Source organism: Cnephaeus nilssonii (genome assembly GCF_951640355.1).
Source record: "Cnephaeus nilssonii genome assembly, chromosome: 8".
Taxonomy (NCBI): Eukaryota; Metazoa; Chordata; class Mammalia; order Chiroptera; family Vespertilionidae; genus Cnephaeus; species Cnephaeus nilssonii.
The window spans coordinates 86,745,407-86,762,596 of NC_137079.1; the positions used below are offsets into that span (position 1 = coordinate 86,745,407).

General features: G+C 40.6%; 1 protein-coding gene across 2 annotated transcripts in view; it reads left to right on the plus strand.

Moving 5' to 3' along the window:
* RB1 (RB transcriptional corepressor 1) overlaps positions 1-17,190 on the plus strand; it is a 196,880-nt gene that overhangs the window by 89,215 nt on the left and 90,475 nt on the right. For both annotated transcript variants that reach the window (XM_079779607.1, XM_079779608.1), the window contains exons 13-17: positions 9,157-9,273; positions 10,779-10,835; positions 13,100-13,131; positions 13,214-13,290; positions 14,299-14,495. In XM_079779607.1, the coding sequence (XP_079635733.1) occupies positions 9,157-9,273; positions 10,779-10,835; positions 13,100-13,131; positions 13,214-13,290; positions 14,299-14,495 (480 nt within the window). The remainder of the gene's footprint in view (positions 1-9,156; positions 9,274-10,778; positions 10,836-13,099; positions 13,132-13,213; positions 13,291-14,298; positions 14,496-17,190) is intronic.

Here is a 17,190-nt window from a genome sequence, read left to right on the forward strand (position 1 = left end):
CAGTTTTTCATATATTTTTTACTGAAAAATGGGCAAAATTCCTGATTTGGATTAATTGTCTTCCTGGTGTTGAGTTGTATAAGTTCTTTATATATTTTGGAAATTAACCCCTGATCAAATGTATCATTGGTGAATATGTTCTCCTGTACAGTGGGGTTCCCTTTTCACTTTGTTGGTGTTTTCTTTTGCTGTACAGATGTTTTTTAGTTTGACATAATCACACTTGTTTAATTTTTTTCTGTTTTGTTTCCATTGTCCAAGGAGATATATCAGCAAAAATACTGCTACAGGAGAAGTCTGAGATTTTACTACCTATGTTTTCTTTTAGGATTTTTGTGGTTTTGCAACTTACATTTAAATCTTTTACCCATTTTGAATTTATTCTTGTGTATGCTGTAAGTTGGTGGTCTACTTTATTTTTTTTTTTACATACTTGTCCAATTTTCCCAATACCATTTATTCAAGAGACTGTCTGTCTGTCTTTACTCCATTGTATGCATTTGCCTTCTTTGTCAAATATTAATTGACCAAAGACGTTTATTTCTGGGCTCTCTGTTTTGTTCCATTGATCTATATGCCTGTTGTTATGCCAGCAACAGGCTATTTTGATTACAATGGTCTTATAGTTTGCTGTCAGGTATTGTGATACCTCCAACTTTGTTCTTCTTAAGATTGCTCAGGCTATTCAGGGTCTTTTGTGGTTCCATATAAATTTTTGGAATATTTGTTCTAGACCTGTAAAATATGCCATTGGTATTTTAATAGGAATTGCATTAACCTGTAGATTGCTTTGGGTAGTTTGGACATTTTAATCTTGTTAATTCTTCCGATCCATGAACACAGTATACTAATATTCTTCCACTTGTTTGTATCTTACTCAATTTCCTTCTTCAACGTCCTGTAGTTTTCAGAGTACAATCTTTTATCTCCTTGCTTATAGTTATTCCTAAGTTCCTAGTTTTTGTTATTGTTGTTGTTGAACTAGTAAGTGGGGATTGCTTTCTTAGTTTCTCTTTCTGATAGTTCATTATTGGTGTATAAAAATGCCACCGATTTCTGAATATTAATTTTGTATCCTGCTACTTTGCTAAATTCATTTATTAGATCTAGTAGTTTTTTGGTGGAGTCTTGTTCAGACCTCATTTCCAAGATAATTTTCTTTCTGGTTCAGACATATCTTTTGTTTAGTTCCTTTAGTGAAAATTAGTTTAGGATGAACTTAGAAGGTTTTTTGGAGTTTTATGTAGACTACTAGTACAAATTGCCTATCTCAGAGTGGACATATCTTGAAGAACAGTAAGTTTTTCTTTGATTTTGCTTCTTTATTACATCAGGTTTATTCATTTTTAAAATTAATGCCTCATTTCCTTTTGTGTATAAGTAAAACTTTAGAAGCTTATACACATTTTAATGGATATTTTGGCAACAATAATTTCTGACAGGAAATGTTTCTTTGTTTCCATGTTTCTAAGACTTGTGTGCTGTTTTTGTTTCATAAAGATGAAATCATTTATTTTATAGAACGGGAAATTTTTGAATGACTGTCTACATTTCAAAGAAAATTATAATTAGTCTTAATTTTGAAACATTTCTTTTTTAGAAAATATATTTTTATTGATTTTATAGAGGAAGGGAGAGGGGGAGAGAGATAGAAACATCAATGATGAGAGATAATCATTGACTGGCTGTTTCCCGTGTGCCCCCTACTGGGGAACAAGCCCACAACCTGGGCATGTGCCCTGACTGGGATCAAACATTGACCTCCTGGTTCATAGGTTGATGCTCAACCACTGAGCCACACCAGCCGGTCTGTTTGTTTTCTAATGTATAATATTTTAAATGTGTTTGATTGATAGAGATTATAAAATGAAGTTCATCTTTGGTTATAGCTGAAGAAAATCAGGTTTGTGATAATATTTTAATGTATCATAATATGCATTTTAATAATTATCTTGTGAGGTATTTTAATAGTTAAAATTGACATAACCCTACCTTATATAATACATATATTAGAACTTTGTTTGTAACCATTTCTCTATCTTGTGTTTCTAAATACGTAGCTAAATTATTTAGGTAATTCTTAACTTTTTTTTGTTTTTGTTTTTTTTAAGAGAAGTAGGAAGGTGGAGGAGAGAGAGTGGGGGGAGAGAAACATCAATTTGTTGTTTTACGTATTTATGCATTCATTGGTTGATTCTTGTATGTGACCTGACTGGGGATCGAACCCAAAACCTTTCCTTATCAGGATGACACTATGCTATAACAAACTGAGCTACCTGGCCAGGGCAAAAACAATTTTATTTTAATTTTTTCATTAAAAAAATCTTTATTATTGAAAGTATTACATATGTCCTCTTTTTCCCCCCATTGACTCCTTTTAGCCCATCCCCGCCCACACCCCAGACTTCACCACACGCTTATCTGTGTCCATGGGTTATGCATATATGTATACAAGTTCTTTGGTTTATCTCTTCCCACCCCTCCACCCACTCTCACCTTCCTTCTGACATTCTACAGATCCATGCTTCTATGTCTCTGGATCTATTTTGTTCATCAGTTTACTTTGTTCATTAGATTGCACATATGAGTGAGATATGTGATACTTGTCTTTCTCTGACTAACTTAATTTGCTTAACATAATACTTTCCAGTCCCTCCATGCTGTCTCAAAGGGTAAGAGATTCTTCATTTTTTTACTGCTGCATAGTATTCCATGGTGTAAATGTACCACAGCTTTTTTTTTTATTTTTAAGTACATTTTTATTGATTTCAAGTAGAAGGGAGAGAGAGATAGAAACATCAATGATGAGAGAATATCATCGATCGGCTGCCTCCTGCATGCCCCACACTGGGGATCGAGTCCTGCAACCTGGCATGTGCCCCGAATGGGAATTGAATCATGACCTCCTGGTTTATGGGTGGATGCTCAACCACTGAGCCATGCCAGCCAGGATGTACCACAGCTTTTTTATCCATTCATCTACTGATGGGCACTTGGGCTGTTTCCAGATCTTAGCTATTGTAAATTCTCCTGTTATGAACATAGGGGTACATACATTCTTTCTGATTGGTGTTTTGGGTTTCTTAGGATATATTCCTACAAGTGGGATCACTGGGTCAAATGGCAGTTCCATATTTAATTTTTTGTGTGGAAATTCTGTATTGTTTCCCATAGTGGCTGCACCAGTCTGCATTCCCACCAGCGGTGTGCTAGAGCTCCCTTTTCTCCACATCCTCACCAGCACTTGTCATTTTTGATTTGTTGATGGTAGCCATTCTGACAGGTGTGAGATGGTACCTCATTGTCATTTTAATTTGTATCTCTCTGATGATCAGTGACTTGGGGCATGTTTTTATATGTCTCTTGGCCATCTGTATGTCCACTTTGGAGAAGTGTCTATATAGCTCCTCTGCATATTTTAAATTTTATTGTCTTCCTTTTGTTAAGTTGTATGAGTTCCTTATATATTTTGGGTAGTAACCCTTCATCAGATGTCTCATTGCCAAATATGTTCTCCCATACAGAAGGCTCCCTTTTCGTTTGGTTGATGGTTACTTTAGCTGTGCAGAAGCTTTTTATTTTGACGTTGCCCCATTTGTTTATTTTCTCCTTAGTTTCCCTTGCCCTGGGAGATGTATCTATAAATATATTGCTACAAGAGATGTCTGAGATTTTGCTGCCTATAGTTTCCTCTAGGTTTTTTATGGTTTCACAACTTACATTTAAGTCTTCTATCCATTTGAATTTATTCTTTTGTCTGGTGTAAGGTGGTTATCTAGTTTCATTTTTTTGCATGTTCCTGACCAATGTTCGCAACACCATTTACGTAAGAGACTGTATTGACTCTATTGTATGCTTTTGCCTCCTTTGTCAAATATTAATTGAGCGTAATGGGTTAGACACTTCTGGGGTCTCTGTTCTGTTCCATTGATCTATATGCTGTTCTTGTGCCAGTACCAGGCTGTTTTGTTACAGTGGCTTTGTAGTATAATGTGATATCTGGTATTGTAATCCTTCCAACTTTATTCTTCTTTCTCAACATTGCTGCAGCTATACATGGTCCTTTTTGGTTCCCTATAAATTTTTACAGTATCTGTTCAAGATCTGTGAAATATGCTATTGGTATTTTAATAGGGTTTGTATTGAGTCTGTAGATTACTTGGGTAGTATGGACATTTTAATGATGTTGATACTACCAATTCATGAACATGGTATGTTCTTCCACTTGTTTATATCTTCCTCTGCCTCTTTTTTCAATGTCCTGTAGTTTTCTGAGTACAAGTCTTTTACCTCCTTGGTTAAATTTATTCCTAAGTATCTTAATTTTTGTTGTGGTTGCAGTTGTAAATGGGATTGTTTAGTTTCTCTTTCTGAGACATCATTATATATATATAAAAAAGCCAGCGACTGGAATGCTGGAATGACCAGAATGACCGGAACAACCTTTCACTATGATGCCCACTGCCACCAGTGAACCAGCCCGATAGGGGGGGGGGTGGGGCTGCCTGGCCAACCCCCACACAGCCCTTCCCCCTGGCCGGCCCCACCCCTGATTGGCCCGCCCCACCCCAATCGGCCTGCAGCCCTCCCTCCCAGTCAGCCCCCCCCCCGATCACCCCCACCCCAATAGGGAGTGAGGCCAGTCAGCCAACCTTCTGCAGCCCCTCCCCCGAGCCAGCCCACCTCCTATGGGCCCACACCACTCCAATTGGCCCTCAGCCCCACCCCCAGCTGGCCCTACCCCTGATTGTCCCCCTCGTCCCAGTAGGGGGCAGGGCCAGCCAGCCAACCCCTCCCCACTGCTGGCTCTGCCCCCATGGGCCCCTACCACCCCAATCAGCCTGCGGTCCCTCCTCCCAGCCAGCTCCGCCCCTGATAAGTCCCCCCACTCTGATCAAGGGCAGGGCCGGTCGGCCAGCCACTCATGGCCCCTATCCTAGGCTGCTGGCCCCCAATTGGGACCCCCCACCCCATTCAGGGGCAGGGCCTGCTGGCCCACTGCCCACAGCTCCTCCCCACAGCCGGCCCCACTCCCGATCAGCCCCCACCACTCCGACTTATCTTTTTTCATAGTTACTATATCTTTTCTCATGCTCTTGAGCATCCTTGCCATCATTATTCAAAACTCTATATCTGATAAATTTCTTATCTCAGTTTCATTTAACTCTTCTGGAGAATTCTCTTGTTCTTTCATTTGGGCTTGATTTTTTCTGTTCTGATTTTGGCTGTCTGTTTGGGTTTGTGTCATTAGGTAGACCTGCTACCACTCCCAATCTCTAATGCAGGACAATGTCAGATGCTGTTTGTGACTGGCCCTGGGTACCCTGTTTGGAACTATTAGCAATTCATAGCTTGTGGCTCCCTCTGCTGGGGCTCAGTGCCTTTGGAAAGGACAAAAATGTGCACCAAGGTCTGCTTTTCCTAGCCCTGGGCCCAGAAGGGGATCAAGCAAAGACTCAAAGCCTACAGAGACCTGCCTCTGCCTGTAGCCTAATTGTTATTTAGTCTTGATTAGCCTCAGGCTATGGACTACAGAGAGGTGCAAAAGGTTTTCCAATATGGTGGGGCAATTTCTTTTTCCTGCAGGCTGAATATTATTCTCTTAATGGGCCTCAGAAATTTCACAGTCTCTTAATGCACCTAAGCAATTCCACAGTGTGGGGCAAGGGGTTTTCCAGTAGGGTGGGTCAATTGCTCCCCTCTCCTCCCAAACCCCCAGGCAACAGCTGCCTGGATGGTAAAGGTCTCCAAAGCACGAGGGAATGAATCAGCACAGGAAACCAGGTAGATGCCCTCCAAGCTCCAATCCCAGAATCCCCAACCTTGGACTCTCCTCACACAGCTCCAGTCTACTCTACTTTCCCTCTTCCAGAGCCCAAGGAAAGTGGTTGCATATGAAATTTTGTGTGTTGGCCCTTTACGTGGGTGCCTGTATTTCCAGCTGGCCACCTCTGGCAGATAGAAAACCAGCCAAATGTTGCATGGGCACCTTTCTCAGTTCTGCTGCTCTGAGCTTGGGGACTAGCTTGGGGTTTAGACCCCAGAGTTCTCAGTGGGAAGCCCCCCACTGCTGAGATATCCCTCTGGAACTTCAGCTGCTCTTTGTGGGAGCCTGGCCAGTCCTTTCGTGCCTTTACACTTCCTACCAGTCTCTATGTGATCTTCACTTTCCATCCTCAGTTATGATGGTTCGCTCCAGCTAGTCTTCATTTGATTATTTAGGATGGTTTTTCTGTATTTTAGTTGTAATTCCATTTTAGTCCTGGGAATATGTTAGTTTAGCTTCCGCTTACACTGCCATTTTGGACTCTCCTGAAAGCACAATTTTAAAATAGGAAATGATACAAAGCTCAAATCTTATTTTCATTTTTGTCAGTTGCTTTTTTGGGGCATAACATACATTCTAATGTAACTCATAATTGAAGATAATATATGAGAGCATATGAGGCTCTTTTTTGTTTTTGGTAATTGTTTCATTTTTTTGGTAAGCTATAATCCTATATAATAAAAGCTAAGGTGGCGTCACACCCTCGTGTGATGCCGTCACAAGATGGCCGCTACAAGATGGCCGCCACAAGGTGGCCGCCACAAGGTGGCCGCCACAAGGTGGCCGCCACAAGGTGGCCGCCACAAGGTGGCCGCCACAAGGTGGCCGCCACAAGGTGGCCGCCACAAGGTGGCCGCCACAAGGTGGCCGCCACAAGGTGGCCGCCACAAGGTGGCCGCCACAAGGTGGCCGCCACAAGGTGGCCGCCACAAGGTGGCCGCCACAAGGTGGCCACGCAGACAGTGGAGGCAGGACCCGGTGGCCGCTCTGCATGGTGAGGCCTGGGGGTCCTGCGGCTCTGCACAGCACGGAGGAGGCCGGTCCTGACGGAGGTGGCAGGTTGTGATAGTTGAGGGCAGTTGTGGGCGATCAGGCCGGCAGGGGAGGGCAGTTGTGGGTGATCATGCCAGCAGGGATGGGCAGTTGGGTGCAATCAGATGGTCAGGGAAGGGCAGTTGTGGGTGATCAGGCCCTGGCAGGGGAGGGCAGGTGTGGGTGATCAGGCCTTGGCAGGGGAGGGCAGTTGGGGGTGACCAGGGTGGCATGGGAGGGCAGTTAGGGGTGACAGGGCCAGCAGGGGAAGTCAGTTGGGGGCAACCAGGCCTACAGGGGAGGGCAGTTAGGGATGCTGCGGCCAGTAGGGGAGGGCAGTTGGGGGCAACCAGGCCTTCAGGGGAGGGCAGTTGGAGGCAATCAGGCCTGCATGGGAGGGCAGTTGGGGGGGACCAGGCCTTCAGGGGAGGGCAGTTGGGGGCAATCAGGCCTGCATGGGGGGGACCAGGCCAGCAGGGGAGGGCAGTTGGGGGGGGAACAGGCCAGCTGGGGAGGGCATTTGGCAAGGGCAACTTGGCCTGCAGGATAGGGCAGTTGGGGAGGACCAGGCCTGCAGGGGAGGGCAGTTGGGGGCGACTGGGCTGGCAGGGGAGGGCATTAGGGGGCAATTGGGCCAGCAGGAGAGGGCAGTTAGGGGTGAGAGGGCCGGCAGGGGAGGACAATTATGGGGGACCAGGCCTGCAGGGGAGGGCAGTTAGGGGTGACCAGGCCTGCAGGAGAGGGCAGTTGGGGGTGACCGGGCTGGCAGGGGAGGGCAGTTGGGGGCAATCGGGCTGGCAGGGGAGCAGTTAAGGCGTCGATCATGTTGGCAGGGGAGTGGTTAGGGGGCAATCAGGCTGGCAGGCAGAAGTGGTTAGGGGCAATCAGGCAGGCAGGCAGGCAGGCGAGCGGTTGGGAGCCAGTAGTCCTGGATTGTGAGAGGGATGTCTGATCCCACAGGGATCAGGCCTAAACCGGCAGTCGGATAGCCCCCGAGGGGTCCCAGATTGGAGAGGGTGCAGGCTGGGCTGAGGGACACCCCTTTACCCCCAGTGCACGAATTTCGTGCACCGGGCCTCTAGTTGTAAATAATGCTACAATGGTCATGGGGGTGCAGACATCTTCTTGTGTCAGTGTTTTTGTTTTCTTTAGCTATACCAAGTTGGATTGCTGGATATTATGGTAGTTATATTTTTAGTTTTTTTGAGAAATTTCCATACTATTTTCCATAGTGACTGCACCAATTTAATTTCCACCAACAGTACATAAGTGTTTCCTTTCCTCTACATCCTCATTAACACTTATTTCTTATCTGTTTTGTCATAGTCATTCTAACAGGTGTGATGTTATATCTCATTGTGGTTTTTGATTGGCATTTCTCTGATGATTAGCAACATTTTATGTACCTGTTGGCCATCTGTATGTCCTCTTTGGAAAAATGACTATTTAGGTCTTCTCATCTTTTTAAACATATTTGTAATACAATTTTATTTTTTAATTAAACTTATTGGAGATGGCATTGGTTAATAAGATTATACAGGCTCAAGTGTACAGTTCTGTGATACATCATCTGTATACTATATTGTGTGTTCACCACCCAAAGTCAAATTTTCTTCCATCACCAAATATTTGACCCCTTTTACTGTTTACCCCTCCCACTTCCCTTCCCTCAGATTACCACTATAGTGTTGTCTTTGACTATATGTTTTTGCTTGTTTATCCATGTGTTATTTTCAGTTTTATATCCCTCATATGGATGAAATGACATTATTCCTAACTTTTTCTTTCTGACTTATTTTCCTTAGCATGATATTCCCAAGATCCACCTGTGTTGTCACACGTGGCAGTATTTCATTTTTAATTATTGCTGAGTAGTATTCCATTGTATATATGCACATCTATCCAATCATGTATTGAAGGACACTTCGGTTGTTTTCATGTCTTAGCCACTGTGAATAATGCTGCAGTCAACATAGGGGTGCCTATATCTTTGGAATAAATGTATTCACATTTTTTGGGTAGCTACCCAGAAGTGGGGTTTCTGGGTCATATGCTAACTCTATTCTTAACTTTTGGGAACCTCCATACACTTTTCCATAGTGATTCCCACCAGCAGTGAACCTCTCCAACACTTGTTATTACTTGTCTTATTGATAATAGCCATTGTAATATATGTGAGGTGGTATCTCATTGTAGTTTCGATTTTTATTTCCCTAATAGCTAGTGAAGTATAGTATAGACAATATGTTAATTTTGATTAAAAAGTATTCTCAATATTTCTGTTTTTCTTCTTAAAGAACTGCACAGTGAATCCAATGGAAAGTATCCTGAAAAGAGTGCAGGATATTGGATACATATTTAAAGAGAAGTTTGCTAAAGCTGTGGGACAGGGATGTATAGAAATTGGATCACAGGTAACTATAATTTTTATTGCTGCTGTTATATTTCAAATGCAACATCTGTTCAAACTGTATAAGTATTATTATGGTATTTGTCCAATAGTATAAAATACTGACACATACTATATCTCCACTGCTCATGTATGCTGCTATTATGGAAAATTTTATGGGAAAATACCCTTCACTTCTATAAAAAACAAAATGCAGAAAATTTTAGAAAAATATGCAGAAAATATGCAGAAAATTTTAGAAAAAGTATAGATGTTTAAAAAAATCAAGGAAGAAAAAAATTTTTTTAAATCTTTGATACTATTAAATACTATTGCACATGCTTTGACTTCTACATTTAAAAATAGTTCTGTATGCATATACTTGTATGGAATGGGGTTATATTATACATGCCATTTATCAGTAGTATTTTTAATACTGCTATTATTATTTCAGAAAATTTAAAACTAATATGTTGGATAAGAGCATGGGCTCTGGATCAGAACCATCTTGTTCTATCATTATAATAAATCATTTAACTTCTCTGAAAATCGGGTGTGTTTTTTAAAAAAATATTTGTATTGATTTCAGAGAGGAAGGGAGAGGGAGAGAGAGATAGAAACATCAATGATGAGAGAGAATCATTGATTGGCTGCCTCCTGCACACCCCATACTGGGGATCGATCCTGCAACCTGGGGATGTGCCCTGACCAGGAATCGAACTGTGAGCTCCTGGTTCATAGGTCGACACTCAACCACTGAGCTACACTGGCTGGGCTGAAAATCAGATTTTTTATTTGCTGTGCTTTGTTGTGACATTAATGAGGTAATACATAAAGATATATTTAGAAACTATATTCTACTATGCACATTTATTTCAGTGTAGCGAGTTTATATTTCGATGCCATGAGTATTTTAAACAATTATATTTAATTTTTAATTGAATTTATTGGGAGTGACATTGGCTAATAACATGATATAGGTTTCAGGGGATAATTCTATAATATATAATCTGTATGTTATATTGTATGTTCACCACCCAAGTCAAGTCTCCTTCCATTACCATTTATCCCCCCTTTACACTCTCCTACCTGCAAAGTTCTTTTTGTTTATATATGAAATTTATGCTCATAATTTAAAATGAAGCCATATGGTTTGGGGTGAGCATGTGTATATGTGTGTGTATATCTAAAATTTGTATGTGTGTATATCTCTAAAATTTGATTATTCTTTGAGCTAATGGGAACTAGTTATTAGGTTAAAACTTTTTGCTGATACATATAATCTGTTGAATGATATAGACTGAAATAGTATGAATGAAAACAAAGACCTCCCTTTTGATAATTTATTGGGAATGTTAGCTGTCATTTATATTTAAGTGTTGAGTTTTAGACGAGCTAGCTTTCCTGATCTCTTGGTAGTCATATTCCTAAGAAGGTTCAGAAATGTGTTTCAAGGAAAACTTTAAAAAGATTAATAATTGTTGTGATTTTCTAAAGTAGTGGAATATAATTATTTTTCTTTATTTGTAGCGATACAGACTTGGAGTTCGGTTGTATTACCGAGTAATGGAATCCATGCTTAAATCAGTAAGTTAAAAAAATAATAGAAAAAAATTACAATGCCAACATAAAAAAAGTTTCAGGTAAACATTTTTTAAAAGTTTATTTTTATTGTTGAAAGTATTACAGATGTCCCCTTCTCCCCCACCATTGATCCCTCTCCAACCAGCTCCTGCCCCCTCCCCAGGCCTTTACACACTATTGTCTGTGTCCATGGGTTATGCATATCCTATACTAGGGGCCCAGTGCACAAAATTCGTGCACTGGGGGAGGTGGGGTCCCTCAGCCCAGCCTGCCCACTCTCACATACTGGGAGCCCTCAGGGGATGTCCTACTGATGTCTTAGGCCTGCTCCACGGGGAGCGGGCCTAAGTTGCAGTCTGGCCTCCCTTTGTGGGAGGCGACCAGGCTGATCAGGGGAAGGCACCAGCCCCATCACCCTGCTGCTGCAGCCACTACCAACCACTGCAGCCGCCAACGTGTTTTCATCAACACAGACTCCAGTCCCTTCACCATGAAAAAATGACAACTTTCTTTAGGCATTTTCAAGATGTGTCTTTCATAGGATATGACATTTCTTTCTTTATTTTTTTTTATCCTCACCTGAGGATATGTCCATTGATTTTTAGAGAGTGTGGAAGAGAAAGGGAAAGACAGAGAGAAACATCAAAGTGAGAGGAACACTTTGATTGGTTGCCTCCTGCATGAGCCCTGACCTGGGCCTCAGCCAGGGAGGAGCCTGCAACCTAGGTACATGACCTTGATCAGAATCAAACCCAGACCCTGTGGTTGGCAGGCCGAGGCATTCTCTACTGAGCAAAACTGACTAGGGGAGGATATGACATTTCTTAGCCCTCCAGCAGCAGACCTTCGTTTTTTTCTCCAGGAGTGTGGTGGAAAAACCCTAGATCACCTTTTTGGATTCTTATTACCCAAGTTACTAAGAATATTACCAGTGGCATACAGGGAGCTTAGCCAATGAGCAGTCAGAAAAGGTGTTTCCTCTGTAGTTCACACCAATCGCCGGCTTGGACCCTGCCCAGGCCTAAAGCCTCTGGCCGAGGCTTTAGGCCTGAGCAGGGTCCCCCAGCTCCCTTCAATCGCCGACTCCGCCCCTGCCCAGGCCTAAAGCCTCGGAGCCAGGGCAGAAGCCCCCCAGCTTTTTTTAATCGCTGGCTCCGCCCCTGTCCAGGCTTTAGGCCTGGGCAGGGGCCCCCAGCTCCCTCCGATGGCTGGCTCTGCCCTGGCCAGGCCTAAGGCAATGGGGCCTGGGCAGGGACCCCTCAGCTCCCTCCGATGGCTGGCTCTGCCCCTGGCCAGGCCTAAAGCCTTGGGGCCTGGTCAGGGACCCCCAGCTCCCTCCAATGGCTGGCTTTGCCCCTGCCCGGGCCTAAAGCCTCTAGTCGAGGCTTTAGGCCCTAGGCAGGGGCCCTCGCTGGGCTCTGATCGCAGACTCGGCCCTGCCCTGGGTCCCCTGGCTCAGGCCATTCCCAGGCTGCTCAGAGCCCACGCTTGGAGTGACTTGGGTGCCGAGGATGTTCCCGGAACCCAGGCCACTGGCGCCTACGTATGCAAATTAACCTCCATCTTCGTTGGGTTAATTTTCATACTCTGATTGGCTGTGGGCATAGCAGAGGTACGGTCAATTTACACGTTTGTCTATTATTAGGTAAGATAATAAAAGCCTAATATGCTAAGTGTCCCGTAGTCCATTCAACCAATCAAGTGTAATATATTAATGATATGCTAACGCTGCTCAACTGCTCGCTGTGATGTGCACTGACCACCAGGGGGCACTTGCTCCTACTGGTAGGTGAGCTTGCTGCTGGGGTCCAGCCAATTGGGACTGAGTGAAATGGGCCGGACACGCCCTGGAGCCCTCCTGCAGTCCCTCCCCAGCTGGCCAACCTCCTGTGTCCCTTCCCAGCCCTGATTGTGCACTGGTGGGGTCCCTTGGCCTGACCTGTGCCCTCTCACAATCCAGAACCCCTTGGGGGATGTCGGAGAGCCTGTTTCGGCCCAATCCCACAGACCAGGCCGAGGGACCCCACTGGTGCATGAATTCGTGCACTGGGCTTCTAGTATTCATATAAGTTCTGTAGTTAATCTCCTCCCATGTCCCTGCCCCCCTTAGATTCCTCAGTCTTTTGCATACTTCCATGTTTCTGGAACTATTTTGTTTGTCAGTTTATTTTGTTCATTAAATTCCACATATAAGTGAGATCATGTGATACTTGTCTTTCTCTGAGTGGCTTGTTTTGCTTAGCATAATACTTTTTTATGTGTTTCAGGAAGAAGAACGATTATCCATTCAAAATTTTAGGTAAAATTTTTTAGCTTTAGTAAGATAATTTTTTAAAATAGAAGTAAGTGTTTTTTAAAATCACTTTATTTTTTTCTTTTAGCACACTTCTGAATGACAACATCTTTCATATGTCTTTGTTGGCATGCGCTCTTGAAGTTGTAATGGCTACATATAGCAGTAAGTTAAATTTTAGTAAATAAGCATTTTAGTTTAATTTAAAGTTAAAAAAACTTATTGAAAGTGTGGTTTGTTTTTGGGAGAGATGGATGTCGTTAAGGTGAAGAAATGCATATTTTAAATCAGTATATACTGAAGAATGTAATTGGTCACAATAAGCCATTTATTTAATTGGCTTATATTCTGAATTATTTCAGGTCATCTTGGGAATAGTATTTCAGTGGGCTTCTATTTGGGGCTATTCTGAATCTAGGAAATGTACCTATTGAAATCCTTTCAAATACTTATGAGATTGTAAAATGCTAAGAGTACTAAGGAGCTGCATCCACTGATAGGAAGCACTGCTATAGATACTATGATCATGTGATCAAAGGTTGGAGCTAGAATCCACCAGATAATCAGAAAGAGGCCACTGATAGTGTGTTTTTTAAAAAAATATAATTTTAAACATGTGTTATTTTGCAGATAAGGTTGTAAATGTTAAAAAATACTTCCTTCCCAAAAACAAAAGAAGATTCATCTAAGGAAACAAATACACAATAAAAGAGAAACTTAAATTAGTAAACAAATATGGAAAACTGTGAATCCTCATTAAAACCAAGAAATGCACATTTAAAAGAAATAACATTTTCTAAACAATTAGCAAAATCTTAAAGACTCCTTCTTTCCCCCAACCAAGTATTGATGTGACAGTTAAAATGGGTATGTTAATGCATTGCTGGATTAGATATTAAACCTGTCCCTGATATAAGTTTGGGATATTTAAACCTTTGAAAATTCGATATAAGCTAGGAACTTCATATATGCACATACACTCGAAATTTCAAAAACTATATCCTGGGAATCTGTGGGCTCCAAAATAAAAATTACGTTCTAAATAAAAAATTTTTATTTAGCCTTTTATAGTGTTTTTAAATTTTTTGTTTGATAAAACCTTTCAGCTTAAAAATATGTAGTTTAAGGCTTAACATTTCATACCTAAGTTACATTTTTTTCTTTCATTTTTAGGAAGTACATCTCAGAATCTTGATACTGGAACAGATTTGTCCTTCCCATGGATTCTGAATGTACTTAATTTAAAAGCTTTTGATTTTTACAAAGTGATTGAAAGTTTTATCAAAGAAGAAGCCAACTTGACCAGAGAAATGATAAAACATTTAGAGCGATGTGAACATCGAATCATGGAATCCCTTGCATGGCTCTCAGTAAGTAACTAACTAAAATAATTAAAGATTTTTATGTGAATTTGGCATATCTCTTAGTGAGAGATATTAATTAAACTTTATCTCAAGAGCAAATATACAATTTAAGGAATAATGTGATATCAATGGATAGCCCAACCAAGAATCAAGTGGAATATTAGAATGGAGTTTTCTTTTATGTGAACTCCCTTGACCATCTGATATAGTGATTTATTTAGGAGAAGCTTTTCTTAAAGCATGGCACTTTAAAACAAAGCTGAATCCTTTGAAATATGGAAGTAATTTATTTAAAAACAGAGGTGTCATGTTTGAAAATTTAAACATCGGCTCTTAAATTTTAACAAAGTAATAAAAATTTTTAGATTATCCTATTTAGATGATTTAAAAGTAGTTTTTAGTTCAATTTAGTTGAATTTTTCCTATTATTAAAAATAGTTATAAAACCTACACTATTGTTCAGTCATCATTATGTTTTTATAGCATTATAGATAAGGCACAAATCATATTCTCTAGGTATTCTATTTATAACATAAACTATTAAGGTTTTGTGGCATTTTTTATGTAGTAATAGTAAAATACTTGAAGTTCTATAATGTTCTTTAAATCTGCATAGTTGAGTAAAACTTTGTGAAACATCAGATTTACAGCTTAATATAGAATTGTTTTTTTGAAACTGTGATGCATGCTAGTATATATATTTTTATTTATACCAGCATATAGAAATGGCAATGAAAAACTAACACTTTAATTACATTAGAATCCTAATCTGTACATGTAATCTTAATTTTAATTTTTTGGTATTTTCAAAACTTAATGGCTAAGAGGTAACGCATTTCTTAGTGTTTGCTTATATTACCATACAGACAGTGGATAGAAAAGGAGGTGAGGAGGGCAAGTTGATAAAAAGATGTTATATTGCTATCCATTAAATTTAGTAACTCCTGATAGAGGAGCTTTCAAATTCTAAGAAAATAAATAAATAAATAAATAAATAAATAAATAAATAAATAAAATAGTACTTTTCACAGGCTGATATGCCATCTCCTTGTAGAAACTGAAATCAAAACATTTACTGTGTCATCTCAAAATGACTGTTCTCATTTCTTTTAGAGAATTACTTTAAATTCCATCAATGCATATCTGCTATATGCCTTGCATTGAGATAAACATTGTAAAGATACAGAAAAGACATGGATTTTGAAAATTGTAGAGGAAATAGTAGAGATTTTCTGTTTAAAAATTGCTTGTGCTGCCCTCTCCAGTTTTGTTCAGTGGATAAAGTGTTCGGCCCCATGGACTGAAGGGTCCCGGGTTCGAGTCTGGTTAAAGGCATGTACCTGAGTTGCAGGCTCGATCCCTAGCCCTGGTAGGGGCACGTGCAGGAGGCAACCAGTCGATGTTTCTTTCTCACATTGATGCTCCTCTCTCTCTATCTCTTCCTCTCCCACTCTCTCTAAAAATCAATGGAAAAATATCCTCAGGTGAGGATTAACAACAAAAAATTGCTTGTGCACAAGCCTACTTAATTAGTACATTTTACAGTGTCCCAGGATTCTAAACAATATTCCTTTATTTTTGAGAATTTTTGGAGAATAAGTGACATGCTTGAACATTCCAGTTACCAATGCCTAGATCTAGAATCAGAGCAAATTTCCCTAGTCTTTTGATTCTGTATCACAAGAATTACTCATTAAACTATAGATTGATAACAACATATTTAAATGTACGCAGGGAAACATTAAGTGAGGTATTACTTGCCATGCTCCCAATAATTTAATGGAAGAACATGTTTGTAATTTTTATTTGTTGATATTTATTATTTTTCAGTTACAATTGACATTCAATGTTATATTAGTTTTAGGTGTACAGACATTTATATAACTTACAAAGTGATCCCCTCGATTAGTCTAGTACCTATGTTACACTATATATAATTACAATATTACTGATTATATTCCCTACAGTATACTTTACATGCATTTTGTAACTACCATTTTGTACTTCTTAATCCCTTCACCTTTTTCACCCAGCCCCCTAAGCCCCTTCCATCTGTAAACCATCAGTTTGTTCTCTGTATCTGTGAGTCTGTTCCTGTTTTGTTTATTTGGTTCTTCAGATTCCATATAAAAGTGAAATCACCTGGTATTTGTCTTTCTCTTGGCGTAACGCCCTCTAGATCCATCCATGTTGTCATAAATAGTAGGATTATATTCTTTTTTATGACTAATACTAGAGGCCCATGCACGAAAAGATTCGTGCAAGTATAGGCCTTCCTTCCCCTGGCTGCAGGCACCGCCTTCTCCGGCCCGGAGCCGCCTTTCCGCCTTCGCTCCGTCCAGAGCTGCCTTCTACCTCTCGTCTTATGGTGTCAATTTGCATATTCCCTCCTTATTGGCCTTATTGGCTGTGGGCGCTTCCATCTTTGTCATGAAGTTACTCTCAATTTGCATATTCCATCTTTATTAGATAGGATTACATTGTATTATATGTACCATATCTTTATCCATTGGTCTATTGATTGGAACATTTAATCCATTTACATTTAAAGTAATTATTAATAGTATGTAGTTCTTGCCATTTTATTAGTTGTTTTCTCATTGTTTTTTAACTCTTCTCTATTCCTTTCTTATTCTCCTGCTCACTTTTGTTGTATGTTGGTGGCTTTCTGTAGTGTTGTGTTTGTATTCCTTTCTCTTTA